The sequence below is a fragment of the Parus major genome, chromosome 17, assembly GCF_001522545.3.
Source record: "Parus major isolate Abel chromosome 17, Parus_major1.1, whole genome shotgun sequence".
NCBI lineage: Eukaryota > Metazoa > Chordata > Aves > Passeriformes > Paridae > Parus > Parus major.
The window spans coordinates 6,001,765-6,012,041 of NC_031785.1; the positions used below are offsets into that span (position 1 = coordinate 6,001,765).

Here is a 10,277-nt window from a genome sequence, read left to right on the forward strand (position 1 = left end):
TTCATTAAAGTGAACTTTACTGGGGAGAGACGGGAAAGAGCCAAACACAATGTCCTTGAAATTTCCTCCGCATGGCTCCGTCCACGAAAACAGGATAAAGCCGCTTCCGCTGTCTCTGCTGGAGTGCACTGGGGGGAACTGGGGCTGGGGATTTGGTTACAGGCAGTCGAGGTGGGTGCAGACCTGCTGGAAAACCTCATCCACAGAGCCCTCGGCGTTGAGCTGCGTACAGAGGGGTTAGCTGGGGGACTCGCCCGAGGGCTCTCATCCAAGAGCAACTGGAACTCTTCCAAGGATGCATTTTGGCCATGGGTGAAGAGACCAGGGCTCATTTAGGGCAAAGGGGTGTGGGCCATCCTTGGAGGGGGCCGTGTTGGGAATGAGAGGGATCAGGCCCACCCCAAACTAGGCAGAACTGAGTTTTCCTGCTTCCCTCGTCATCCCCATCCAACACTTCCCCTCCCCTGGGACACAAGCCCCAAGCTGTGGGGCTGGAGGGTGCTGGCATCAGCCACATCCCCGCTCACCTGGCGGACAATGCCTCTGCTCTTGTAGAAGGCAATGACAGGCTCAGTGGCCTTGTAGTAGGTCTCCAAACGCTTCTTGATGGTCTCCTCATTGTCATCCACCCTCCCGCTGGTCTCGCCTCGCTTCAGCAGGCGTTTCACCATTGTGTCCTTCCCCGCATCCACGTAGAGCAGCAGCGTGGGGGGGGCGATCTGTGGACACAGGGGACATGGCTGTCACCACACTGAGCTGGTGTGGGTCTGGTTTGGCTTGGGGGGGTGGTGGTCAGCATGAGGGTAACAGATGTCCCCAAACCACCCTCTACCTCCCTCCACTTTGGTCTGGGAGCCACCAGGCCACTGTTCCAGTGGCCTCTAGGGCCATGTAGAGGGAGGCAAAGGGACACTGTGGCCAAGCCCTGGCTCTTTGCCATCACCATCATGTCAGCACTGTTGTCACGCTCTGTCGGCCTGAGGACACCCTGGTCCCTCCCACTGTGCTCTGGGCACAGGCTGTCCTGAGGCAGGGGGCCTGCTGCCCAGTTTAGACCCTTCTGGGATGTGATCTCTGCTGGGATGGGGAGGCCAGGCTGCTGCTGGATGGAGTCCCTGTGCTAAGCTGGTGTGTGGCATGGCCCAGCATGGCACCAGTCCTCACCTTCTTTTCAAACTCCTCTCCCTGCTTCACCTCACGGGGGTATCCGTCAATCAGGAAGCCCTTGGACACGTCTGCTTTGGCCACCATGGCGTCCCGCAGCATGTCCAGCACCGTGTCCTGGAGGGGGAAGGACAGAGCTGCTATGGCTGATAGGGGACAACACGACTCCCACCCAGCACCCCAACCCCTGCTGCAAACCTCACCCTGGGGTGGCAGGACCAGAGATGCCTGAGCCATGTGCCAGCCATTACTGTGGTATCTGGTGTCCCCACTGCCACCCCTGCACACCCCACCATGTGGCAGCTGATGGCTGGTGAGGACTTACCAGTGGCACCAGTTCTCCCTTCTCCATGATGGCCTGCAGCTTCTTGCCCCGCTCTGAGCCTGAGCTGACCTCTGCACGCAGCAGGTCCCCCGTGGAGAGGTGGGTGTAGCCATACTTCTGCACAATCTTCTCACATTGTGTCCCTTTCCCTGAGCCGGGGCCACCTGCAAGGCACATGTGTGTCCCAAGCCATGGGTAAGGAGAGGGAGAGGTGCATGGGAGCAGGAGCCCTCAGAGCTCAGTGACATGTCAGTTGGTGTCCCCAAGACCAGCACCAAGTGGATGGACAGAGCTCCTCCTGAAGTTGCCCAAGTACTTGGGTGTGGCATGGGCTGCTGGGAATTGGCATATGGGCACCACATCCTGATGGCACCCAGGGCATCAGCACCCAGGGTTTTGTCACATTATCCCCAGGGGTTTGTTGTCACATCAACCCCCAGTGGTTTACTGTCACATCAACCCAAATGCTGCCACCCCATGCCTGGCCAGAGGCGCCTTCCTGATCTCAGCATACCCCATGTGACCTTGAGGAGCCAAGCTGGAGCCATGGCCATCCCACAGTGCCTGGGAATAGCCCAGTCTCAGTCTCCAGCCCTGTTTCCCCAGCCCAGAGGTACAGGGAAAAGGCCTGGACTGACCCCACCAGTGACAGGATCTGGACACAGACTTACCCACCACAAAGATGATTTTGTGCTGCTTGAGCTTTTCTGGAAGAGAGAAAAAAAAAAAAATTATCAAAAGCTAAAAGGTCCATGTGGGAGTGAGGTGTCCCCAGGGGGTGCCAGATCCAGGGCAGGCATCCCTGGGGATGGAGGGGACCGATCCAGGAGAGACCTGGGAGGAAGATGGAGAGGGAAGCAGACGTGTGTCCTGGTCACCTGGGCAGGTTGGGATGTCTGGCCACATCTGAGCACAAAGATTCCATGGCACCTTGGCCATGGGGCTGGAATTCCAGTGCCACGTGGTGTCCCAGAGGTGGTCATTGTCCACGGCTCCCCCGTAGGCAGGGACTGGCCTCATCCATCCCTGTGGCCGGCTTCTCACCCCACTGGGCTAACTGAGGCCGGGGCAGGTTCGGCCACCTCGAGCACCTGGCACAACCCCAGCAGTCCCTGGAGCCCAGCATCGGTCCCTGGACTTGGTGGCCGATGTGCAAGTGGCACTGACTGCCCCGTCCCCTGCCCAGCACCCTGGCACAGGGTTCTCACCACCTGTGGGATCTGTGCACCAACCGTGGCGTGGGGTGATGCCAGGGTGTGATGCCAAAGGGGGAAGCAGAGTTAAAAATAAAGTTGAGCTGCTCTGGGGCCACTTTCCCATCTCCTGATTACAGCTGGATGAAATTTCAACTCCTTGGCATCCAGCACTCCCCAGGACTGGGGATGGAGCCAAGTGTCTGGCAGGGACCAATGGGATGTGGGGCATGTGGGGGGGCTGGAGGGACATGGGGGATGGACAGAAGAGAGGCAAGGACACAGAGGCACGTGGAGGGGAGGAATGCAAAGAGAACCAGGGCTGCACGTAAGGGGGACAAATGCAGTGGGGACAGAGGGGACAGAGGCAGGGAGGGAAGGGGAATGCAGAGGGGGTGGATGCAGGGGGAACCAAGGGGACTGATGCAGGGGGGATGGATGCAGGGGGACCAAAGGGGTTGGATAAAAAGGGGACAGGGGCATGCAGAGGGGATGGATGCATCCATCCATGGGAACGAGGGGGGTTAATTCCAGGGGGGATTGATGCAGGGGGCAACCAAGGAAATGGATACCAAGGAGACAGGGAGATGCAGAGGGAATGGATGCAGGGGACACTGAGGGGATGGATGCAGTTGGAATGTATGCAGGGAGACAGATCACTCACCTGTCGACATGCTGACGTAGTCCAGGCACAGAAGCACTTAAGGCTGCCAGGAAAGAGCAGGATAAACAACTCAGCACATCAGGTCACCAAGTGTCTGGGGAGAAACACTGGGGAGAAAGGGTCTCCCTTTTTGGCCATGATGGTGCCCAGCTCCAAGGCCAGGCCGGGGGGGATGGCATGGAAGACACAACTCCTGGCTCAGCCCTGGAATAGGGAGCTGAGGGATCTCTGCTTCTGCGGCCATCACTCACCTGGTTCCCAGCAGTCACCCTCCGCATCCGGCTGCGGTAAGGGCATCCCCATGCCGGGTGACGCGTGGTGACGTTGCCGGCTTCCTCCCCTGCCCTGCCCACATCCCAATGCCTGGGGTGCTGCCCAACAGCAGGAAACCCGCTTGGGATGCCCGGTGCCACCACAACAGCGAGTGGTGGAGACAGCACCCCCAGCTCCCCACGGGCTGCTTTTAGGGGGTGTCCTCAGGAGGGGGTTGCAGCACCCCATTGCACCCCAAAACCTCGAGGGCGTGTTTGGCCAGCCCGCCTGCTCACACCCAGCCCCGCAGCACCCGAGCTGCTTGGCCACAGCGCGTCACCCCAAACCGGCTGGACGGGGTGCAGGCACGGGGTATCCCGTGGCCAGAGGAGCCCGTAGCCGCTGACAGGTCGTGTTACAACCTCGAAAGGGCAGGGGCTAAGAATGGCCGGACTGAAACCGGCACCGAGTCACATCCCACCAGAGCTGCCGGGACAAAGTCATGAGATTGCCCCCACGGGGTTCGGGGGGTGCAGGACCCCCGGGACCCTGATTGTGAGGGTGCTGAGACCCAGGACAGCTGGCACCAGTCTTGGTGGGGTGATCGGGGTCTGCGGGCAGCCCCGGCCCCCAGTGTGAGCCGGGTGCCTGATCCAGCGCGGTGCCGGTCCCACGGCTGCAGGGTGAGGGTGATGTGGAGGTGACCGGGGAGAGCGCTGAGCCGCCCGGGTCGGGGCTGGGGAGGGGGCTGCAGGGTGGCCTTGTGGCTCCCCAGCCGAGGCCCTTTCTGGCTGCACGCCGGGGTGCCCCAGCGATCTCACCCCACCGCCAGCTCCAACACAGCCCTCGCATTCCACGGGCAGCCAGCGCCCCGCAGCCCCTCCCTGGGACCCGAGCCCCTCACCGGGCTGCTCCAGCACCCCCGCCGTGCCCCCGCCACCGCTCGCAAGCGAGAACCGAAGCCTCCCGCGCCGCCCCCGCCCCCGGGGGTCCCGCACCGGCCTGGGCCGGCCCCGCGGGGGTCCCGCACTGACCTGGCCCCGCCGCCGCCCGCGCCGGGCCCGCCGGTACCGCTATTTATAGAGCACGGCGGCGCGGGGCACGCCGGGAGCGCGCGGCACCGGCGGCGCGAGCGAGCGGCGTGAGGGGACCGGGAGCCACGGGGGGGACAGGGGGGACACGGCGGTCCCTGCGCCCGCCCGCACGGGCGGTTTAACCCTGCACCGCTCCGGGGTGCGGGTCCGCCTGCGAGGGCAGCCCCCACCCTGCCGGGTCTGGGGGCTCCGGGGCTCCCCGCGCCTCCGCTCCCAGCTCCTCGCAGGGGAATGCTCTTCTCGTCACTGTCCTCATGTCGCTTCCCCTTTTCTGCCCCCATTCCGTTCTCATATCCCTATCCCTGTCCCTGATACCCTCATACCCCAAATCCATCCCCATGTCCCCACCCCATCCCTAATGTCCCTATCCAATCCCCATATCCCCATCCCTGTCCCATCCCATTCCTACTGTCACCATCCTTGTCCCTAATGTCCTTATGTCCCCATCCCATCCCCAGCTTACATATCCCTCCCGCCCAGCTCCAGTGGTGTAAAACCCCGGGGGTGCTGTGTCCTTGTTAAGATTTGATTAGTGAGAGATATCAGATGCCAAAGCCAATAGTACATATTTTATTTAACAATAAAATGTGAGGTAAAGAAAGAAGTAGAAAAGAGGAATGGGGGTGGGGAGGTGGGGGGGAAGAGAGATCGGTCAAGCAGAAAATTATTGCCACCCGTGGATCTCTCAGCATTTCGTTGGTCCTTCTTCACCCTGGTCTTCATGGTGGTTGGGGTCCCAAGGTTGTTGAAAACTTTTCACTATTTATACATTTTTGCAAATAAAGGCAAACACAGCTTCTTTATTCCACTGGTTAAATGATTCCTTCTCTTCTAATGCTAATCCCATGCTCAGTCTTTCTCTTCTAGTTGGGTCCATGGTTGTGATCTCCCCCTGCCAGAATTATATTTTACCCAGCTGGAGCTGATTCCATCCACCACAGTTACTTGGCTTTCCTTGTGGATTCTTTGTGTCTATTATCAGCGATACATTCTTCTCCCCCAGTTTTATTTACCACCCGTAATCTGAGATAATGCTCGGACAATAGTACCACCTTTATTTTATCTCAAGTTCCTCTTACATATAATTTACATAAAAGTCTAAGGCATATTTGGCAGGGGGAAGAGGGGCTTCGGTGGTTGCAGATGCTGTCTGTCCCATAACTGGGGGTGATTTGTTTGATATGTGTCTGAGCAGTTGCCCCTCCACAGCTTGTCTGGGTGTGTTATCCAGGATGTGCCAGACCAGAGCCAGTGCCATCGTGCTGCTCCCTTCTGTGCCCATCTCATGGCAAAGCCCTTCTGTGGCACCAGACTTGGAGGCAGGCAACTGTGATCTCCCAGTTCTCGCACTTACCTGCCCTTCCTCCTCCTCTGTGCCTGCACAGGCCCTGCCCCAAGACCCTGTGACCCCAGGGCACCTGGCTGGGGTGACACAATCTGGGGAGGTCTCAGCTGCCACCTGACACTGTGGAGGGGGCTCAGAGCTGGAGTCAGCCAGGGACTGGACGTGGATCCCACCTGGACATGCTGGGCACCTTGCCACACCCTCCTGAGTGCCCAGGGACAGCACTGCTGTGGGCTGGGGGTCACTGCCATCATCCTCAAAAACCCATCCAGAGCCAGGGCTCAAGGTAACAGACTGCAGCAATATTTATTCCTGTACAAACAATTACAAAACATGGGCGCCCCACTGCTTCCCCCAGCACCAAGCCCCCCAAAACCCCAACCAGAGGGAAACTGAGGAATGGATTCCTGCCAAGGCCACACACCAAATTTAGGTGCTTTCCCCAGATCACCTTCTCTGCTGCTGAGAAATTAATAACAAAGTCCTGTTCCAGCCACAGGGTACCAAGAGGCACCACTGCCCCTCACTACCTGCCCACTTCTAAATTGTTTATAAGCAGCTGCTGGCCCTTTGTTATCACTAATGAGCAGCCCCTGCTCACTCCTTCATCCAGGAAACCCAAGTACAATCCCCAGGATTAGAAGCAGGGATAAAAAAAAGCCAAAACCCCCAAAAAGCTCCCAAAAAGCCCATCTTTCAGTTAGAAAAGCTTTTGGCAGTATGGGGCACAGCGGTGCTAGGAGGGGCTGATGTTTTTGGGGTGCTGGGACACGGAGGGTGACAATGTCACCCCCATGGGGTCCCACCAAAAACTGTGGGGTTCTGCTGCAGGAAGGATGACTGAAGACTGGGGATGAGGAGGCTGGGGAAGGCAGAGGGGGGCTAAGCTCCAAGAGGACATCTCCCCACCCAGATGGTTGGGGCAAACAATCTCTGTGGTGACCCCAGAAGTGGTGTAAACCAAAACTGAGCTGAGGGGACCTGGAACCCCCTTACAGGCTCACAAGGGCTGCAATGTGCATGGACCAGGATGGGGCAGGATATCATCGCCAAGTATCCTGCACATGGAGGGAGGACACCCCAAATCTTACATTCACCACCTGGCCCCCAAAAACCAGCTCAAAATCCAACACATCCCAGGGGCAAGGAGCCACCAACAGCAGTGGTCCTGTGGGAGGCAGCTGGTGGCACCCTGAGCCAGGGCTCCCCCCACTCCCAGGAGGATGCAGGGGAACCCCCATCCATCCCAGCTCCAGGAGTCTACCCAGCAGGTGTGGGGCAGCCCCTAAGTCCAGGTGGGGTGGGAGAAGGTGATGTTGTAGAGGCCGGCCCAGCTGGCAAAGACCCTCTTCTCAGTGATGAAGCGGTGGTGGTTGCCCCTGCGGCTGCGCTCGTTGTGGATGTAGGTTGTGCACTCGTCGGGGCCCTTGGGCTCGTAGTAGTGGTAGGGCAGGCGGCGGGGCGGGGGGTGGCGGCTGCAGCGGGGAAAGAAACATTGGGTGAGCCCCATGGTGGGGTCAGAGAGCTGGGGTGGGGGCCTGGGGGGTCTCCTCACCCGCAGTAGCTGGGTGGCACCATGCCATAGACATGGACGGCGTCACACAGCTCCACCGCGATCACCATGGTGAACCAGCCAGTGCTGAGCCACGAGCGAGACTTCTCCCTGGCGAGGAAAAACAACAGAAAGGATGACAGGGGTGAGCTGATGTGGGTAATGGAGCCCCTCAGCGTCCCCAACGTGCCTCAGGGACCCCCAGCTCAATGCTGCAGCCCATGAAGCAGTTCCAAGAGTCAGCTCTGTCTTGGGAACCTGGAGAAAGGGGGACACAGCACAAGAAGTGGCTCTGAGGTACCTGTCCTTCCCTGTCTCTCCCCGAAACAGGTCATCAAACTGTTTCATGCGGCCAGGGGAGACAACGTAGGCTGTCATGTTGGGGAACGAGGTGCAGACGCGCTGGATGATCTTCAGGAGGCTCTTCTGCATCTTGGTGGGAGGCCCCCAGAAGATGAAGATGGTCTCTGGGGTCTTGTTGACGAACTCCTGGGGCCGCTTGAGGACACGGTAGAGGCTGGAGTGGGCCACCACGCGGAAGCTGGTCTTGTTGCCCACATCAGCATTGTAGCCCGTGGTGGGAGCATCGTTCATGCGGATGGTGCACTCGGCCCCGTCAATGACCGTGCCCAGGTGGGTGCCCAGGAGGTGGCTGGAGCTGGTGACAATGACGCATTGGTGGCAGCGGGCAGTCAGGGTCTGGTGATGACAAGTGCTGTCAGCAGGTGACTTGTGGTGTCACCGTGGACAGGGTACTGCTCCCTGCGGAGCCACTGTGCTCAGGAGGGGACAGTTTGGCCGGTTGTCAGCAGAGGGACAGACCCCGTGTCACCGCTGAGGCCCGGCCCCACTGCCTAGCTCATACCTTGTTCCCACAGACAGGCAGGTACCCGCTTTTCACCCCCCACTTCTTGAGGTTGGGAGGCCGGCGGGCTCTGCCCCGCAGGCGGCTGTAGGGGAAGACCTCGCTCCCGTTGCCGGAGCTGTAGATGATCAGCAACATGATCAGGGCAAAGAGGACCCCCAGGGCGGCGGCGCGCTGGCTCTGCGGGCAGGGGGAGAGCGTCAGCTGCTGCCCCCACCCCACAGGGTCAGCACCCACCCCACTCCCATGGCATTTCCAGCAGGATGCCTGCTGTCCCCAGGAGGTCCCCGGGGTGATTCTCTGGCACTCACCGCGCTGCCACTCATGTCTCCGTGCTGGCCTCAGCACGCAGTGATCCCTGGCGTCCCACGAGCACCTGCAAGGCATGCGGTCACCCCCAGCCCAGCCCTTCGTCCCCAGGCTGGTGGGAGTGCAGGATCAGATGTACACAGGACAAGTCTCCAAGTCCCCCTTTGAAGAGGAGAACAATCCCCCAGAATTTATGAGGGGAAAAGAAATGCTGTGGACAGAGGCTGGAAGACTCCAGGGTGTAGAAGAACAACTTGTGCCTGGGGGATCCCCACGTTAAGCTGGGTCCAGGGAGAATTATCCCTTCTTGGGGATGAAACCACTCAAACCACAGGGTTAGGGAGGGTTAACTTGCTGCTTGTGCAGTGAAATTCCATTAAAACCACCACCACAGGAGTCTTGGATCAGGAGGGAATGGAAGCAAATGACACCTGCCCCATTCAGCACATGCATTGGATTGCACCCAGCAGACTTGCAGGGACCTCTCCAGGCCCGGGACCCACTCTAACTTCCACTCAAAGCGGACTGACCCAGTTTAGTTTTGGGAGCCCTGGTTATCGAGCCCCAGCCATTCCGGGAGCGCTCCAAGCAAGTGGAAATTAAAAACCACTGAAGCCTCTTTACTAATTGTCACAAGGCAAATTATGCAACAGCCTGAGATCAACCCCTGGGGGGAGCTGACACCTCGAAACGCTCTCAGGGCTGGTGGTGGTGCCAGAAGGTACCAGCCTGCCCGGGGAGCCCAGGCCATTGCCGGGCGTGATGATGCTGGGGGGCTTCGTCGTGCGAAGGCTGGGGACGCTGTGGGACCCCCACTCCCGGACCCCACTTCGCTCCCTCCATATCTCTCGGGCCATGTGGGACCCCACGGAGGGCCTTACCTGCTGGGGGCTCTCATGAGGAGTCCGTCACCTCCTGCGCCCCGCGGGCGGCGGGTGCAGCCTGGTCCCTCCAGCGGGCTCGGCCATGGCCGGGACAGGGGCTCACATTGCCGCTCTGCGGGAAAAGGCTGCTTCAGATCCAGCCCCCTTCCTCCGCCGGGGGTCCCCCAGCTCCGGATGCGAACCCTTCTGCCCACCGGGAAGGGAAAACCCGCCCGGCCCCGGGTGCCAACCTCCCGCCACTCCTACGTGCGAGTCCTCCCCCGCCCCGGGGAGCATTCCCCACCCCCGGCCGGGGCCACACGAGAGGGAACCGGACCCTTCCTACCCCTCCATCCCCGTTACACCGGGGGCAGGGCCGCTCTCCCGCCCGGCCACGGCGCGTTCCGCCCCTGCACCGGCTGAACGGGCCCGGCCGGGACGCGCGAGGTCCACGGACGGCTCCGATACCACTGCCGGTATCGATATGGCTGCCGGTATTGATATCGAGCCGGTATCGATATCACTGCCGGTATTGATATCGTGCCGTTACTGATATCGCTGCCAATACTGACCGCCCCTCTGCCGCAGCCCAGGCCGGGTCCCAGTGCCGCCCGCCCGGGATCGGGAGAGCCGCTGGATCCTAGTGCCGCC

General features: G+C 60.2%; 2 protein-coding genes across 5 annotated transcripts; both read right to left on the minus strand.

Annotated features, from left to right (window-relative positions):
* On the minus strand, positions 1-4,667 carry AK1 (adenylate kinase 1). Of its 3 annotated transcripts, none has more exons than XM_015645230.3 (7): positions 4,633-4,667; positions 3,347-3,389; positions 2,161-2,196; positions 1,490-1,653; positions 1,165-1,281; positions 528-719; positions 1-222 (listed from the first exon to the last, which is right to left on the minus strand). In XM_015645230.3, exons 2-7 carry the CDS (start codon positions 3,354-3,356, stop codon positions 157-159), a joined length of 585 nt encoding a protein of 194 aa, XP_015500716.1. In that variant the 5' UTR covers positions 3,357-3,389; positions 4,633-4,667; the 3' UTR covers positions 1-156. The 3 variants fall into 3 exon arrangements, with proteins under 3 accessions (XP_015500716.1, XP_015500717.1, XP_015500715.1); XM_015645231.1 differs by lacking the exon at positions 4,633-4,667 and adding an exon at positions 3,598-3,647; XM_015645229.3 differs by lacking the exons at positions 3,347-3,389; positions 4,633-4,667 and adding an exon at positions 2,368-2,776.
* A 959-nt stretch (positions 4,668-5,626) lies between these two features.
* Positions 5,627-10,277, minus strand: ST6GALNAC6 (ST6 N-acetylgalactosaminide alpha-2,6-sialyltransferase 6). Of its 2 annotated transcripts, none has more exons than XM_015645232.3 (7): positions 10,199-10,277; positions 9,645-9,759; positions 8,766-8,830; positions 8,455-8,634; positions 7,891-8,288; positions 7,593-7,700; positions 5,627-7,512 (listed from the first exon to the last, which is right to left on the minus strand). In XM_015645232.3, the coding sequence occupies exons 3-7, from the start codon at positions 8,778-8,780 to the stop codon at positions 7,323-7,325; spliced, it is 891 nt and encodes a 296-aa protein (XP_015500718.1). In that variant the 5' UTR covers positions 8,781-8,830; positions 9,645-9,759; positions 10,199-10,277; the 3' UTR covers positions 5,627-7,322. The 2 variants fall into 2 exon arrangements, with proteins under 2 accessions (XP_015500718.1, XP_015500719.1); XM_015645233.3 differs by lacking the exon at positions 10,199-10,277 and adding an exon at positions 9,973-10,191.

Coding starts and splice junctions, on each gene's coding strand:
- AK1 (XM_015645229.3), bottom strand. CDS start 2,509: ATGAGGCCAGTCCCTGCCTACGGGGGAGCCGTGGACAATGACCACCTC. Junction 2,197..2,367: donor AGACATCCCAACCTGCCCAG/GTGACCAGGACA, acceptor TCTCTCTTCCAG/AAAAGCTCAAGCAGCACAAA. Junction 1,654..2,160: donor CAAAATCATCTTTGTGGTGG/GTAAGTCTGTGT, acceptor TGTGCCTTGCAG/GTGGCCCCGGCTCAGGGAAA.
- ST6GALNAC6 (XM_015645232.3), bottom strand. Junction 8,289..8,454: donor TGCCTGTCTGTGGGAACAAG/GTATGAGCTAGG, acceptor TGTCATCACCAG/ACCCTGACTGCCCGCTGCCA. Junction 7,513..7,592: donor GTGCCACCCAGCTACTGCGG/GTGAGGAGACCC, acceptor TCCCCGCTGCAG/CCGCCACCCCCCGCCCCGCC.